This window comes from Crocuta crocuta, unplaced genomic scaffold (genome assembly GCF_008692635.1).
Source record: "Crocuta crocuta isolate KB4526 unplaced genomic scaffold, BGI_CrCroc_1.0 scaffold55, whole genome shotgun sequence".
NCBI lineage: Eukaryota > Metazoa > Chordata > Mammalia > Carnivora > Hyaenidae > Crocuta > Crocuta crocuta.
In genome coordinates, this window is record NW_027530512.1 from 2,303,534 (window position 1) to 2,319,928 (window position 16,395).

The 16,395-nt window shown below is 43.3% G+C and overlaps 1 protein-coding gene across 2 annotated transcripts in view; it reads left to right on the forward strand.

The window, feature by feature from the left end:
- ZFYVE26 (zinc finger FYVE-type containing 26) overlaps positions 1-16,395 on the forward strand; it is a 67,378-nt gene that overhangs the window by 23,825 nt on the left and 27,158 nt on the right. For both annotated transcript variants that reach the window (XM_077767115.1, XM_077767116.1), the window contains 13 exons: positions 368-519; positions 2,362-2,563; positions 3,646-3,909; positions 5,687-5,806; positions 5,898-6,062; positions 6,631-6,849; positions 7,464-7,566; positions 8,408-9,153; positions 10,767-10,963; positions 11,994-12,098; positions 13,996-14,118; positions 14,521-14,697; positions 16,094-16,340. In XM_077767115.1, coding sequence (XP_077623241.1) covers positions 368-519; positions 2,362-2,563; positions 3,646-3,909; positions 5,687-5,806; positions 5,898-6,062; positions 6,631-6,849; positions 7,464-7,566; positions 8,408-9,153; positions 10,767-10,963; positions 11,994-12,098; positions 13,996-14,118; positions 14,521-14,697; positions 16,094-16,340 — 2,820 coding nt within the window. The remainder of the gene's footprint in view (positions 1-367; positions 520-2,361; positions 2,564-3,645; positions 3,910-5,686; positions 5,807-5,897; positions 6,063-6,630; positions 6,850-7,463; positions 7,567-8,407; positions 9,154-10,766; positions 10,964-11,993; positions 12,099-13,995; positions 14,119-14,520; positions 14,698-16,093; positions 16,341-16,395) is intronic.

Here is a 16,395-nt window from a genome sequence, read left to right on the forward strand (position 1 = left end):
TACACTTATCTGTCAATTGTATCTCAATTTATTTAAAGAAAAAAAAGAGAGAGAGAGAGAGAGAGAAAGTTAGTTTTGTAGATGGCCAAACAGATTTCAGCGGGGAAAAGGGAACAGGCTGTTTCACCATCAGCTGAGTCACATCAGCAAAGAGAAATAGTTGAATAACCCAAGAATGGTCCTTAAGTCGTATACTCAAAGGTGATAGCACAGGTTTGCCCTTCAATTGAGGAAAAATTAAGCCCCAATTACAGAATTTTTAGAGAAAGACCTTGAAGATATAAAAGTCTGGTGGGAAGTGTCAGCAGTATAGTTTTCCCTCAATTTCTAGTGCTTCCTTGGCCCCCACATTCTTGTGTCCCAACAGAAGGAAGTCTGAATGCTGTGTATGGAAGGAATGAGCTGGATGGCCGGTTGCGGGCCCAGTCTCAAAGTTCACTCATCCCCATGATGTTCTCCCCACCTGAGTCACTGCTGGTGTCATGCATCCTCCGGGGGAACTTTGCAGAAGCTCACCAGGTATGGGGAGTACCTGTGTAGCAGTTGTTAGCTGCCCAGGCTGTACCTCATCCTAATAAAGAATACTAAGGCAGCCGTAGCTGTCTGGTCCCATGAGGCTTTAGGTAAAGCTAGATGCATGTACAACCAGAGCCTCTGGGAGCACCTGCAAGGGTATCCCTGTAACAAGGCCCAGTCCTCACCATTGTGTATTTCAAGACTCATCCTGGAGATTTAAGCCATTGAGTCATTGAGGTTTTCTCTTAAACACTGTTTTAATAAGATAAAAGATATTTAGCCACAATTCCACTACTTCAAAACATTGAAATATTTCTGTTTCTTTCCTTGAATACCTTCAGTGAACACATACATGTTTTTATATAGTGAAAAATCATGATACAGACAATTTTTAATAACTAGAATAGTAACTAGAATTGCCAGTTCATTATACAGGAAGTAGAGGGGGCTACCAAACTAGGATGTTCGTGTTATATAGAAAAAAGCACGAGTAGAAGTCAGAAAAACTCTTAACCTCTCTGAAATTCGATATCCTCATTGGAAAATTGGAGTTAAATATAATACCTGCTTGTCATACCTCATAAGAATGTTAAGAGGATTACGTACAAGCTAAAGAAATGCAAGAATCCTCTACTAAATATTGCTTAAATTTAATAGCATAAAACCCTACTATTCTAGTTTTTAAAAATCTCTTGGTATATTTATCACACTAGTGCTTGTCCCTTAACACATAATTCAGAATTTTTCTTACACATGAGTTCAGTTGTTGAGGAATAAATTGAGGAGAAATCTAGGTGGTGGGAGAATCTTGGTTTAACTTCCTCTGATCATTTTAGATCCCATACTTGAATGATAGTGATAATTCTGACCCTTTGGGGGAGAACATGACCCTTGCCAACCTTCCTTACACCCAAATCCAGAGAAGAAGTCAGCCAGGACTCACCACCCCCATCCCCCTGCCCCCAAGAGGCTTTACTCCTAAATGTTCTTACCTCCTCTTCCTTTCCTGGGGCCTTGATCTTCTTTTCATTTTTCTTTCTTTTGTTTTTTTTTTTTAATAAAATTTATATTTTCTTAACCTAGTTACAGAATAAGTCATACATATAATAAGGAAACACCAGAAAGTAAAGGTATTAACCCTATTGTCCAGAATTACCAATATTAAGGTAAAGTATATTTTTTTGCCAATATTTTTCCAAATTATGAATAACTTTTATATAACCAAGATTATTGTGAATCTAAAACTTTACATAGAGCCTTCTTTACGTTTGCCTTATAACTGATTTAGTGATATCACAGTAGTCTGATCAAGTGGCTGCATTTGACCATTCCTGTTACTCAACATTAGATTTTCAGCCTTGTAATAGTTGTAGTAAATAGTGCCAAGATTATCACCTTTAGTCAAAGACTATAAACATTTGTAAAACTTTATAGATTGTCAAATTCCTTTTCAAAAAAGATTGTGACAGTTCATTTTGCTACCACTCCATGAGCAGTTATTTTTATACTTTGTCATTGTGATAGATGCAAAATGGTATTAATGTGTTCTTAAATTCCCTGGATTACTGGTTAAGGGATATTTTTTATCTATATATTAGTCATATGTATTTTTTCTTTGAAATTATCTACATCTTTTGTCTTATTTTCTACTATGGCTCTGGTGGCTTTCTTGCTGACTTTTGTGAGTTATTTCTATGTTTGATCTATTCTTCTAACATTCGGTGCCTTCAAAAGCCTGCAAAGTAGATGTCTTGGGGGCCATAGTCTGACAATAGGCAAGATCTCATCTCTAGAGTCCCCAGCTCTGCAGCCCCAGCACAACCCACACTTGCTGTCCTGTGACAGGTGGTGTTCATGTTCAACCTGAAGTCCTCAACCAGCTCAGGGGAGCTGATGTTCATGGAGCGCTACCAGGAGGTGATCCAGGAACTGACCCGGGTAGAGCACAAGATTGAAAATCAGAACTCAGATGGCGGAAGCACTGCTATTCGAAGAACGGGCAGTGGCCGCTCAACTCTACAAGCCATCGGCAGTGCGGCAGCAGCAGGTGCCACCGCGGGTGGAGAGGGCACTGGGGCAGGAGGGTGTCAGGGGAAAAGCCACCCAAATCATAGGCTCCTCATGTAGGTGGGCAGAAATCCATAGCAGGACACTGGCCTTGAAGCATAGCAGTCCTGACACATGCAGAGTGGGCCTCTAACTGTGCCCAACTTCCCTGAGCAAGGTGGTCACATACCTGGCACTTCAGCTACTCCATTAAGCTTGTCCTGTGGGATTTAAACTGAAGAGTGTGAATGCCATTTCCCCCATGTGTTTTGATGCCACTAGCTTGGGCTTTGGGCAATGTTCAGAAGTCTGGGCTACACAGGTCTCAGTGCCCTGCACTGGCTACAGTGCTGACGCTCATCCTTTCAGTATTTCTCGAGAGTGAAGCCCTGCCCCTCACTTCCGTGTCTCTTACTGGCCTATGTTCCACATATCAAGTTCTGTCACACATTGCTTCTTTCACATTCTCCCAGAAATTTTCTGTACCTAATCAAAAGAATATATGTGCATCCTTTTTGTTTTTAATATATATGGTCTTTTAAGAATAAGTACTGTTTTCCACCTTGGTTTTTTTTTTTTTAGCAATGTGTTTTAGAGATCTTTTCTGATTAGCACACACAGATTCACTTCGTTACTTCTCACCCCCCTTCTTTGGCTCCCATTAGGAAGAAGCCCCCAATCATCTCTACTGTTTTGAATTTTTCTGGGTCTTCCTTCCATAACGTTGTTTTGAGGCCATAAGAACAGGCTGTAATGTTGGTTTTAATGTACATAGAAGATATCCCTGCAGAAGGATCTCAAACTTTTTTTTTTTAATTTTTTAAGTTTATTTATTTTGAGAGGCAGAGAGAGGGGGAGAGAGAGAATCCCAGACAGGCTCCACGTTGTCCGTGTGGATCCCAAAACAGGGCTTGAGGTCACGAACCATGAGATCATGACCTGAGCTGAAACCAAGAGTTGTACACCTAACCCGACTGACTGAGCCACCCAAACATTTTTTTTTAAATAACTAGTTTTCAAAATACAAGTGATAGTGAGAATCACCTTAATCTCTTGCTTTTTACTCCACTGCTGGGTGTCCAGGAATGGTATTTTACTCCATATCTGATGTGACTGATAAGCTACTCAGCACCTCTGGAGAACCCATCCTCACACTCCAGGAGGACTTTTGGATAAGCAATACCCTGGTGGAGCCCACTGCCCCCCTGAAAGAGGTTCTGGAAGACCTCAGTCCCCCTGCCATGGCTGCATTTGACCTAGCTTGCTCTCAGTGCCAGCTCTGGAAAACCTGCAAGCAGCTCTTAGAAACAGCTGAACGACGTCTGAACATTAGCCTCGAGAGCCGGGGTGAGTGTGCTTCTTCAGCTGTTTTCCTTCATTCTCAAATGGGGGGATGGGTTTCTGAGATGCTTGATAAGTTGGATTAGAAGAAAATACTTATTGGGGAAGGAGGGTTGAGGGTAAAAGGATTATTTGTTAATTTCCTCATGTCCAGTTTGGTGGCTTAAATATAGTCTGAGAGTCCTGTCTTCTTAATGGATTTGGCAGTCTGCAGTAATTTAGGGAAATTCTTTTCCAGTTTATAGATAAATTCAAGGAAGAAATATATATTCAAAATTTTCGGTGGAATTTTTGCCTTCAGGCTACATGCTTCCTGCAGAATGAACCCTGCCTAACCTAAAACCTACAACAGTGTTGAGTTTGTAAACCAGGTGTAAGGGAATATTTCATGGATCACAGAGGGAGGATTGTACCTTGAGGTTAATAATGTCCCAGAACGTGTATATGGAATTCTTGGAGGAATTTGGTATATGAGGGTAGAGGAATGTGAAGAAAGAATTTGGCAAAGTTCTACTCTTCACCCATCCTTGATGCACCAAACATTGGACAAAGCACATCTCTCTCAGTAGTAAGGAGAGAGGAATGGTGATGATATAAGATCCACTCCTAAGCTCAGTGATTCACTAGGGGAAGTTGCAAAACTCAGCATATAGTCATACTCTTGGCTAAGATTTATTGCAGCAAAAAGATACGCAGCAAAATTAGCAAAGGGAAAACAGCTCATGGGATAAAGTCTGGAGGAAGCCAGGCACAGCTTTCAGGAGTCTTCTCCCTGTGGACTCGCACAGAATGTGCTTAATTCCTCCAGCAATTAGCTGTGAGAAGTGTATCCAAGGAAGCTCAGAGACTCAACGCCCAAGGTTTTTATTGGGTGGAGGGATGTCTCTGCCCAGCATGTACCAAAATTCTAGATTCTCAAAAGGAAGCAGGTGTTCAGCATAAACCACATTGTACAAACAGTTTAGGCACAGCTGGCCACGCTTAGCATTCAGGGCAAGCTCTCTATCAATGTCAGAAACCATTTACCAGTCAAGTTTGCAAATGCCAGCCAGTGGCAACCTTGCAGGCAGGCCTTTCAAAAGATGGCAGTCACAGGCCTGCTGTGGTACCTCCTTTCTGCACGCCTCTACAAATCCCTTCTGAGCTGTTGGTTAAAATGTCCTTTAATGTTCACATAGATCTTTTAAGAAAGTATACTGTGGCATATTCAATGCTGTTCTTATCAATTTCCCTTCCCTTCCTCTAGTACTCATTCAAAAATAAAAGGAGATATTATTCAAACTATTAATAGCTGAAATGGTTTCATGTCAGTCAATTAGGAATTAATTTAGTACCTACTCTGTTTCCAGATTATCCAAAATATAGGGGGTATGAGAGATACAAGGAATAATCTCTGTCCATTAAGTTGTCTATAGTCTAGTCAGGGTGTCAAGATACACCTTTAGGCAAAGAGAGAAGGCAAATGTGATCCCAGCTCAAGTTCTCAGCTGAGGACTGTACCAAAGCAAATCCAAGGAAGTGTTTGGCTTAGCACAGCAGTTCCGTAGAGTCCCAGAGACTGTGGGCCCGCTGCTGTTCACAGCTGAGGCATCATGCCAGAGGTAGCCCTGGGACCTCAGGCATTGAATAAACCAGGTAAGCTGGCTGTCGCCCAAAATGGCACAGCATATATTTCCTCCTTAATACTGGGGAAGACAAAACTGTACAAGTACAAGACTAAGTTATCAGTCTCTGAAAGTGCCTTATTTTTTCTGCATTCCTTCTTCCTTCAATCCATGTCCAGGTCGACGGCTAGACCATGTACTCTTCAATGCCGATGGCATTCGAGGTTTTCCAGTTGTTCTTCAGCAAGTCAGTAAGATTCTCAATTATCCACTTACATCGGCGGGACAAACTAAATCAGGTGAGCTCCTTTTCTCCCCCTTTTTTCTTCTCCTAGACTTGGAACATTGGGTCAACATCAGAATTCACTCTTTCTCATTTGCTTTCCACAGAGAATGTAGAAGAAAAAGGAGGGAGTGCTCCACGGTACAACATAGCTGAGCTGCTTCAGATGTGCTGGCCCAGCCTAACCGAGGACTGTATTGCCAGCCACGCCACCCTGTCCCAGCAACTGGAACAGGTCCTCCAGGCGCTGAGAGAGGCTCTACAGCTGCCAGGTATAGGCCCGACTGCGCAGCAGCAGATGAGGGCTGAGCTGGGGAGAGGAGACAGCTGAGGGTGAAGGAGCACTTGGGACAAAGGCCTAGGACTCTGGAATGGGCTCGTGAAGCCCCCTAGTTAGCCAGGACATGTCTCGCAGCTAACTCCACCTGTTTCCCAGCCCATCAAGTGAAGAGATGCTTGACACTCCCTTAGCTGATACATTTTTCTCATTCTTTTTTTCTTTTTTTTTTTTTTTGACAACATTGTTTTCTCATTCTTAATGAGAAATACACCTGGAAGGTACTCAGTAAATATTAATCAGCCTTCCCTAAAAGATTGCTGTGCTCTTCTTCACGCCATTCCACCCCAGAGACACTGGGCTAAAAACAGGACTATCTCCCCTGATTCCTGCAAACTCAAAGCTCTTCCTGGCTGAGAATCTCTTGTAAGGGCGACCAACTTAAGACTTTATAGCTGCCTTGTAAGCATAGCCCCCAAGCTATAGGATTCCTCACTGACCCAGTGCTGGAAGCACAGACTGACTAAGGTCTCCATCCCTTCTCCTGCCGTAACTCCTCCCAGAGCCCAGGAGTTCTCCACTCTCCTCGCTGGTGGAGCAGGCAGCCCAGAAAGCTCCAGAGGCAGAGGCCCACCCTGTGCACATCCAGACTCAGCTCCTCCAGAAGAACTTGGGCAGACAGACCCCAGCAGGCGGCAGACACACTGACTACCTGGGCACCTTCTTCAGTTACTGCAGCACCATGGCCGCAGTTCTCCTTCGGAGTTTGAGCTCTGAGCCTGGTAAGTAGCAAGAGAGAGGAAAGGGAGTCGTGACTGGCCTGCAAGTGTTTAGGGCAGGGAAGAGGAAAGGGGCTCAATTAAGAGGTTCTGGGGACAGCAGTGGCCAAGAGCATTAGATTTATAGGGTCCCCTCTTACTCATCCCTGTGTTTTATTCATCCCTGTCTGCCCACTGTCAGGTTAGCTGTACAGCACATGGGAGTACCCTATAAATTTTGATGGCATGAATGATAAAAACACCTCTCTCAGATCTTTGTGGATTTGAGGACCCAGAGAGGCATCATGTCTGTGATCTGAGGGCCAGGTTCTTACTTGAGTCCACAGAGCAAGTACTGCATGCACTTTAGTCATGTTGAAGAGAGCAGGATGAGCCATTTGGGGCCAGACCTACCCACTAAAATTTGTCTGTGGTTGGAAGTCTTTAGAGCAGTGCTAAGGTGTCAACTTGTGGTCAGGGTCATATTGAGAATACCCTTTACATAGAAAACATCAACACAAGGGCTCTCAGTATAGTCTTCATTTTGACACTGCATTTTTTCATTAATTCTGGGAAACAGGGCTCTCAGCTGTTGCAGTCATTGATGAAAACCAAGGTCCCTTTGTTTCTCTTTGCAGATCACATGGAAGTCAAGGTAGGAAATCCATTTGTTCTCCTGCAACAGAGCTCTTCCCAACTTGTGTCACACCTCCTGCTTGAGCGACAAGTTCCCCCAGACAGGTAGGAGCTACTCTGTGGGAGTTAAGTGTGGATTGGCCTTCCTAATGGTTTCATTAAGGAATGCAAGGGCTCAGTGAGGTGGTGCTTGAGTTCAGTACAAAGAGTAGGGATTTCTTCCAGATTTTTCCTTTAATTTGCATTTACTCTTACACAACTACATTAAAATTCAATTTCAGTTCTTTCACTCTCACCACCTCTCACAATATTTATATTGCAAGCATAGAATTAAGGGGAGAATCTCCATTTATGAATAGGCAAAAATCCAAAAATTTGATAGCTCATGAGTTGCCTACACCATAGGAAAATAAGCATTCTTATGGATTGCTGGTGGGATATAAATTGGTAAGCCCCTGTGGGAAGACAGTTTGTCTATGTTTATTACAAAAAACAAATTCATATACCCTTTGACCTAGCAATCCACATTGGGGAATTTATCCTGTGGCTTTACTGACATGTGAAAAATGATGTTTATACAAAGTCATTTTATTACAGCCTTATATATAGTAGCAGCAGATCAAGAGAAGTCCACTAAGAGAAGACTGGTTAAATTATGGTTCTGCCCATAATGGAATATTGTGTAGCTGTGATAGAAATGAGGTGGTCTCTCTGTAGAGGGATCTGGACTGTTCTCCCAGATATGTTATCAAGGGAAAAAGCAAGGGCAGAGCAGTGGGTTTAATAGGCTACCTTTTGTGGTGGCGGGGGCTGGGGGTAGGGGGAAGAGCAAAAATAACAAAGAGCCTGCATTTACATTTGATTGTATAAACGTAAAAATGTTCTGAGTTTGGGTGATATGCCTGTGTACTCAAGTCTTGCGTGCTGTCTGCTTCTCTCTATCCAGGCTAGCAGCCCTTCTAGCCCGAGAGGGGCTCAGTCTGAGTGTGCCGAAGGTCATTGTTAACTGCTGCTGTGAGCATCTTGCCCTTTGCTCTTCCCAGCAAAGTCAGCAGACATCATCCCTTCTGACCCACCTGGGCGTCGTGGTCCAGCTACACACCTCCCACTGCCTGGAGGACCTCCCACTTTCTACACTGAGCTCCCCAAAGCCAACTGAGAATCCCACATTGGAGAGAAAGCCCCGCTCCTCCCCAAGGGATTCATCACTCCCAGCCCTTACCTCTTCTGCCTTGGCCTTCCTGAAGTCTCGCTCAAAGCTGCTGGCCACAGTGGCCTGTCTGGGGGCTTCCCAGGGGTCAAAGCTCACCAAGTCCAGCTTGTCATGGAAAGAGCTTCGTGGCCGCAGGGAAGTGCCTCTCAGCGCGGAGCAGGTAGCCCAGGAGTGTGAGCGCCTCCTGGAACAGTTCCCTATGCTTAAGGCCTCCCTCATGGCTGCCTGGGAGCCCCTTCGACGGTCCACTGACCAGGGGCAGAGCCTGGCAGTGAGTCTCTGTGGTCGGGCCAGTCTCTCTACCGTCCTCCTGAGCCTGCACTCTCCCAGTGCTGTAGACGTGCTCACTGAGGCCTTCGAGGAAGCCCTGGTGGCCAGAGATTGGCCCCGAGCCCTTCAACTCACAGAAGTGTACGGGCGAGACGTGGATGACTTGAGCAACATAAAGGATGCAGTCCTGAGCTGTGCCGCGGCATGTGGTAAGCAGAAAGCTATACCTCCCCCTTCACTGGTGGTAATAACATTGAGCATTCAGTGAGTGTATCTTTGCATTTGATCCTCACAATAACTCTAGAGAAAGGTGCCACTATATCTCTTGATATAGTGAGGAGATATACTGAGGAGACTGAGGCTCATAAGGTAGAAAACTTGCCCAAGATAGAAAGTAGTGGAGCAGAACTTAGAACTCCACTCCATCTACCTTTAGAACGGGCACTCATAACCAACTTTCTCAACACTGCATATCAGAATAGCTGAAGAATTTTAAATTACAAATATCTGAGCACAACCCCTAGAAGCCCAGGATGGGGTTCAGGCAAATGTTTACTTTAAAATAGCAATCAGCAAACTTTTTCTTTAAAGGGCTTTGTAGGCCATGCTGTCTTGATTGCAACTACTGGACTCTGCCATTATATCATGAAAGCAGCCATAGATGATACATAAACAAATGTCCATAAGTATATTCTACTAAAATTTTATTCATAAAAACAGACTGCGGGGGCGCCTGGTTGGCTTAGTCAGTGGAGCATATATATGACTCTTGATATCAGAGTTAGGAATTCAAGCCCCAAGTTGAGTGTAGATTATTAAAAACTCCCCAGGAGCTTTTAAGGGATTTGAGAGCAATGACCTAAAACACTCCACTGGGGGCAGCAAGGGTTGGGCATGCTGTAGGGAATGGCTTCCCAATCCAGGGCTTGGCTGCCCTGTGAAAAGGAGAAAATCCCTCCTAGAGAAGGTGGAGAAATCCCCTGATGGGCTGTGCAGTTTTATGTGCTTGGGAATTAAATTGTTTTCAGATCTGTGAAATGGGTATGAGCGAGAAAGATCTACTAAATAATAATGATAGAGGGCATGGAGGGACCGAAACTAGTTTACCTGAAATAACTTTCAAGTAGTTATGTATTTGAATTTCACAGAATGAAAATTGCAGGGAAAACTAAAAGTTCCACCTATAAGCTGAGTCTGAAATGGTGCTATCTGTGCAGCCTGCCAGAATACAGAGACCACTCTATATTTCAAAATACATCTGCTCTTCTCTCTTTTATTCCTTCCTTCTTCCTTTCTTTTTCTTTCTTTCCTTTCTCCTCTCTCTCTCTCTTCAGAAAATCTCATGACTGTGACTAAGTTTGCATAAAGAGAAGCATAAGGGTGGGGCGCCTGGGTGGCTCAGTTGGTTAAGCATCCAACTTCGGCTCCGGTCATGATCTCACAGTTCATGGGTTCAAGCCCCGCGTCGGGCGCTCTGCTGACAGCCAGCTCAGAGCCTAGAGCCTGGTTCGGATTCTGTGTCTCCCCATCTCTCTGACCCTCCCCTGCTCCCGCTGTCTCTCTCTCTCTCAGAAATAAATAAAACATTAAAAAAAAAAATTTTTTTTAATTAAAAAAAAAGAGAAGCATAAGGGTATATAGCATTTGTCCTTGTTATATAATGGTTCCAAGTATAAACAATAACTAAGGTCAAACGGATCTTAAGGATCTTCCAAGCTCCTGTTTTATGAAATTGAGCAAAGCCCTTTTCTTAAGAAGTAAACTGGATTCAGGTTCTTCCAACACCAGTCTTACTATCTCGGGGTATCTTTTCATCTTGTAGACAAAGAGGGTTGGCAGTTCCTATTTCCTGTGAAGGACGCATCTCTGAGAAGTCGGCTAACCCTACAGTTTGTGGACAGGTGGCCACTGGAGTATTGTCTGGAGATCCTGGCGTACTGCATCTCAGACACAACTGTCCAAGATGGACTGAAGCATGAGCTACAGAGAAAGCTAGCAGAGCTGCGGGTATATCAGAAGGTATGGGTCCTGGCATCGAGAAGAAGGAAATATGCTTCCCACCATATTACCAACTCCAGCCTATTCTCACGTGTTGGTGGATTTTAAGAAACAGACAATCTGGGCCTGGCTTTTGTTCTATATCTGGCTTCTGTTCTTAGATGAACAATGAAGAGACCTTATATCTATTTCCTATGTTATTTCCTTTTATAATCTTAAATATATATTCATCTAACAAGGATGATCACAGTCCATGTAGCCTCTTCCACACGTATATTTGAGCTTTGTGCATTTTTTTATGTCTGTTATGTCTTCTTTGTTGTTGTTTAAGAGTTTTTATGGAGCTTAATCTCAATTATAGCTTTTTTAAAGATTGTTTTAAATTTTAGCTAAATTTCAATAGCAGTTTTGAAAGGCTACATGAAAGTGACAGTTTCAAAATGAAAGATTATTTGGGGATGAGTATTATATTCAAGATCAAGAGTCCCAAGGAGACAGATTTAGGTGATATGGCTACATAGCAAGTATAAAATAGATGCTAATTTTTCCATGTGTACTTGCAACCAGAGTCCAGAGCCCCATCAGAGAAAGTGAAAATGGCAGGCAAAAGAGATTTTCTTCCCACTCTTGCTCAGCACTTCTGATACAGAGCTAAAATGCTGCATGAATGATGATCCCACAGAGCATTCAAGCTGGAAGAATATCTTGGGTAGAGTTCTGAGATGGAGGATCATGGGACAAGTGACCCCAGAAGGCTGAACAAGCTGTGAAACCCAGAAGCCTCTGAGAATTGCCCTCTTAAGTGAAAGGCCCCAATCCTGACCTCCCCGCCCAGCCTTTGCTCCCTGAGTATGCTTCCTGGATACGTTCACTGACCTTTCCAAACAATCTTTGCCTCCTTTGCTTTAATTTCTCCTCTCTCCTGGCAAGTTTTGACAGCCTGACTTTGGGACAGAAACCTAGGGGTGGCCTATCCCTGGAAATTCTAATGACTTGTTTGTGGAGGAGGAAGCTGTGGTTTGGTTTGAGAGCTCTTCCTGTTTCCCCGTAGATTCTAGGTTTGCAGGCTACCACGGTGTGGTGTGACTGGCAGACCCTGAGGAGCTGTTGCATTGAGGACCCATCAACTGTCATGAACATGATTCTAGAAGCAAAGGTACTCTTTTCCTGAGTGTATTCCCCTTTCTCCTCAGAGTTGCGGTTCCCTATCTGGTTGTGTAGACCCCAGTTCATGTATCAATGTCCACATTATCTTGGCAACTACATCACATTCTTTTTTTATTTTTGAGTGTGAAATTTACCAACATACAGAGAAGTATAGAGAATAATACAATTGATGCTTTTATATTGTCACCCCACACTGTATACCCTAAGTACAGAATGTAGAGCTAGTGGTGAAATTGCTGAATCATCAGGTGTGAGCATCCTCACCTTTACTGAGATGTTAGAAATTGCTCTTCAAATCAGTTATCCACTTGCGGTTCCTGTTGCTCCGTATCCTTACAACATTCAGTATTGTCCAGCTTTTCCCTTTGTGCCGATAGGATGGTATCTCATTACTGTTTGAATTTACATTTCCATGGTTACTAATGACCTTGAATGTCTTTTCAAATGTTTATTAAACATTTGAGTGCTAAATAGAATTTTATTTTTTGAAACCAACTTGACAATCAACTATTTAATAAATAAATGAATGAATACATACATACGTAAATAAATTTATATTTTAAGGAGCTAAATATACCATAGTTCAAAATGTGAATGTGCCCATTAAGATGTGATTTCATTCATTGAAGAAACCTGTATTGCCCGTCTCTTATTTGCCACTCTGCTGCATGTGGTGACAAGACAGTTAAGCTTAGCCCTTGACCTTATGCAGCTCACATTTGGGGAAGGGGTCATTATATGAGGCACATCCCTAGATGACTGCAATATATCTAGTGACAGATTGTGGAGGGAGCACAGGCAGGGTACCTAATGTGGCCTCAGAAACCAAGAAGCACTCCAAACAAGGTCGCCCCAGGCAGAGTTGTGGGGAGGGCGTTCCAGATGGTATCACATTAAAATACTCAGACAAAGCTCTGGGAATTTCATTCTCTAAAACTTTAATCCAAGGTTCATAAATTGGGAGTGGGGGCTAGCAAATGGGAGCATGGATGGAATCCAATGTCCAGCATGTTTGTTTGGCCCATGCAATATTGGTCTGCCAAACTCTTAATTTTTCATATTGTGATTTCTTCCCAACATTGTGAAATACGGAAATTTCATTTTAAAATTTTTCTAGTATTTATTTTTGAGAGACAGAGCACAAGTGGGGAAGGGGCAGAGCGAGGGAGACATAGAATCTCAAGCAGACTCCAGGCTCTGAGCTGTCAGCACAGAGCCCGACGCAGGGCTCAAACCCATGAACTACGAGATCATGACCTGAGCCAGAGTCAGACCCTCAACTAACTAAGCCACCCAGGAGCCCCTTGAAATATGGAAATGTTTTTATTAAAAAATTTTTTTTTAATTTTTGAAGTCTGGCAACACTGGGACTTTCACATTCATATGGCAACAATCAGAGCTGAGTAGGCACTGTCTCCTTTGTGTTTTGTTTTGTTCTTTTGTTTATTTTAATTCCAATGTAATTAACATATAGTGTTGTATTCGTTTCAGTGTACAATGTAGTAATTCAGCAACTCCATACATTACTTGGCACTGTCTCCTCTGGATGATCTTCTCAGTCTTCCCCATTTCCGTATTATCTCCCCAGGGTTGACACCAAGTGTCAGTTACTGTATGTCGGCCTTTTCTTTTTTACACTAGACCTCTGAAGAAAGTGATGTCATTAATCATCAGCCTACTTCTATCGTTTTCATGACTCCCTTGCTACTGTAGTCCTTTGAGTTTATAGGCCCACTTTAATCCAATAATGAACTTCCCATTAACACTTACCAGACTTTCCTGGAGTTTTAGCAGACTCAAGACTGCTGAGAAAAATCTGGCAAAAGCTGGATGTATGACAAGGCCAGTGATTTAAAGGGATTCAAGCTGTGTGTGTTTCCTTCCAGGAGTACGGACTGTGTGAAGAGTGGGGCTGCCTCTACCCCATTCCAAGAGAGCATTTAATCAGCCTACATCAAAAGCATCTTCTCCACCTTCTAGAAAAAGGAGATCATGAAAAGGCTCTACAAGTAAGCCTCCATCACTTGCCATTTTTCTTTTGTGGTAAGACAAAAAGTTTAGTCAAATCAGATGACTTTATTCATGCTGAATCCCAGGGAAAGCATTTGCAGTCTCAGATCTGCCCCTTCATGTCCTTCAGGAGCCCTTTGTGTCCTCAAGATGATTGTAGACATCTTCAGCAGAAGTTGCCTAGCCTTGCCTTTTGTACCAAATGGTCAGCTGAGTCCTGAATTCTGCAAAACTCTGGTCAAAGCCATCATTTGCGAAGCTACAGGAATGGCAGAAAAAGAGTGCAGAGAAGGGATTAGTCCAAAATGAATAAACCTAAAGGTTCCATTCTCAAAACAAAACAAGGCTGGACTGGGTACTTTACAAGCCTCACCTTTCTCTCTATGCTTCTCCTACAACAGCTCCTACAAAGAATTCCTGACCCCACCATGTGCCTTGAGGTCACAGAACAATCCCTTGACCAGCACCCTAGCTTAGCCGCTTCTCACTTCCTGGCCAACTACCTCACCATCCACTTCTACGGAGAACTGACTGCTGTCCGACACCGTGAAATCCAGGCACTGTACATAGGATCCAAGGTCAGGAAGACAACGGAGTGTTGGGAAGGCACCCCTGGGAGAGAGACTGCTAGCTTCCACGTTAGAACTTAGGCTTTCAATGGCTTTCTCCCAGGCACCTGCCATTCTTGGCCTGTGCTGTATAAAACCTTTACCCTTGCAGCCCACCGTATCCTAGTTGAGTCCCTTAGGAATAGTCATTCTCGTCCTGCCTTGCCTCCAAAGTGAATTCTGGGTGGTCCTCTTGACTTCTCTTTGTGGTTTCCCTGGCATCTGCTATATCAGTGCTTCTCAATGCTAACTATGTAGTAGAATCACTTGGACTTTAAAAAAAAAAAAAAAGAATCGTTGACCTTTACCCCAGATCAATTAAAACTGAATCTCTTGGGACAGGGCCTAGCTATCTTCCAGAGGGATTCTCATGTGAGGATTTCAAACTACGGCTTGATAACCTAGTCTGGGCTAAAGAAAAAAGAGTTAATTTTCTAGGTAATGAGGCCTTTATGTTTGATGTGTAACCTTGGAGACACTAGAAGAAGAAATTATAAACTAGAAAATGTAATCTGGTGAAGGAGGGTCTGGGGAGAAATGGACCCCTCTGAAGCTGTTCTAATGATTCCAGTTGGAAGGCATATCTACCATGCCATGAGTATAGACCTCACCCCACAAGTACGAGTGCTGTGAATATGACCACTGGCTCACTTGCTAAGAGTTCAACTATATAAAATGTTCCTAAGGAAAATGCACTCTTGGTTTTGTTTTGTGTTGTTTTTTAATGCACTGTACCTAAATGGATGAATGAATCCTTGAAAACTGGCAATGAGCAGAGCCAGTGAATATATTTCATACCTAGTGATAACAGTGTCTAGGAGTTTAGAGATATCATTTACCTATAGGACACTGGAAGTGCTAAATGTAGGCGGCCTGCTGGCACCATCTTACATTGCTCATTCTAATAATGCCTTGAATGAACAGAATGTTGTCTTTAAGGATCAGGCAGAGCTCAGCTATGCCTAGAGGTGCTACCTGTGGGCCAAATCCAGTTCTCAGCCTGCTTTGTAAATCAGGCTTTATCAGAACACAAGTTCATGCATTCATTTATATATAGACTATGGCTGTTTTCACACTATATTGGCAGAGTTGAGTAGTTGCCAGAGACTTTATGGCCCATAAAACCTAAAATACATACTATTTGATCCCTCATCTAGGTAAAGGCACTTGAAATACTTCTTGATTGCCACCTGAAAGATTTAAATAGCAGTTTAGCCTTGCTTCCTAAAAGACTGCTAGCCAACTTTAGTAGTTGGCCATGTGCCTTTGGTCCCTGATCCCTGACCCCCTCCCCAGTAAGAACCTTGGCGTTCTTCTGAAATGTGTGTACTGTTTTCCTTATTGTGTGAATCTACCCCACAAACAGGTTCTGCTGACCTTACCTGAGCCACACCGGGTCAGCTACTCCCACTTGTCTTCTAACCCCCTCCTCATGCTGGAACAGCTACTCATGAACATGAAAGTGGACTGGGCCACTATGGCTGTGCAGACTTTGCAGCAGCTGCTAACTGGGCAGGAGATTGGCTTCACCATGGATGAGGTTGACTCACTGCTTTCTAGATATGCCGGAAAAGCCTTGGACTTCCCATACTCTCTGAGGGAGAAACGATCAGGTAACTGCCAACATCCTAATGGGGGCTCCACCTGGAGGAAGAAACATCATACTAC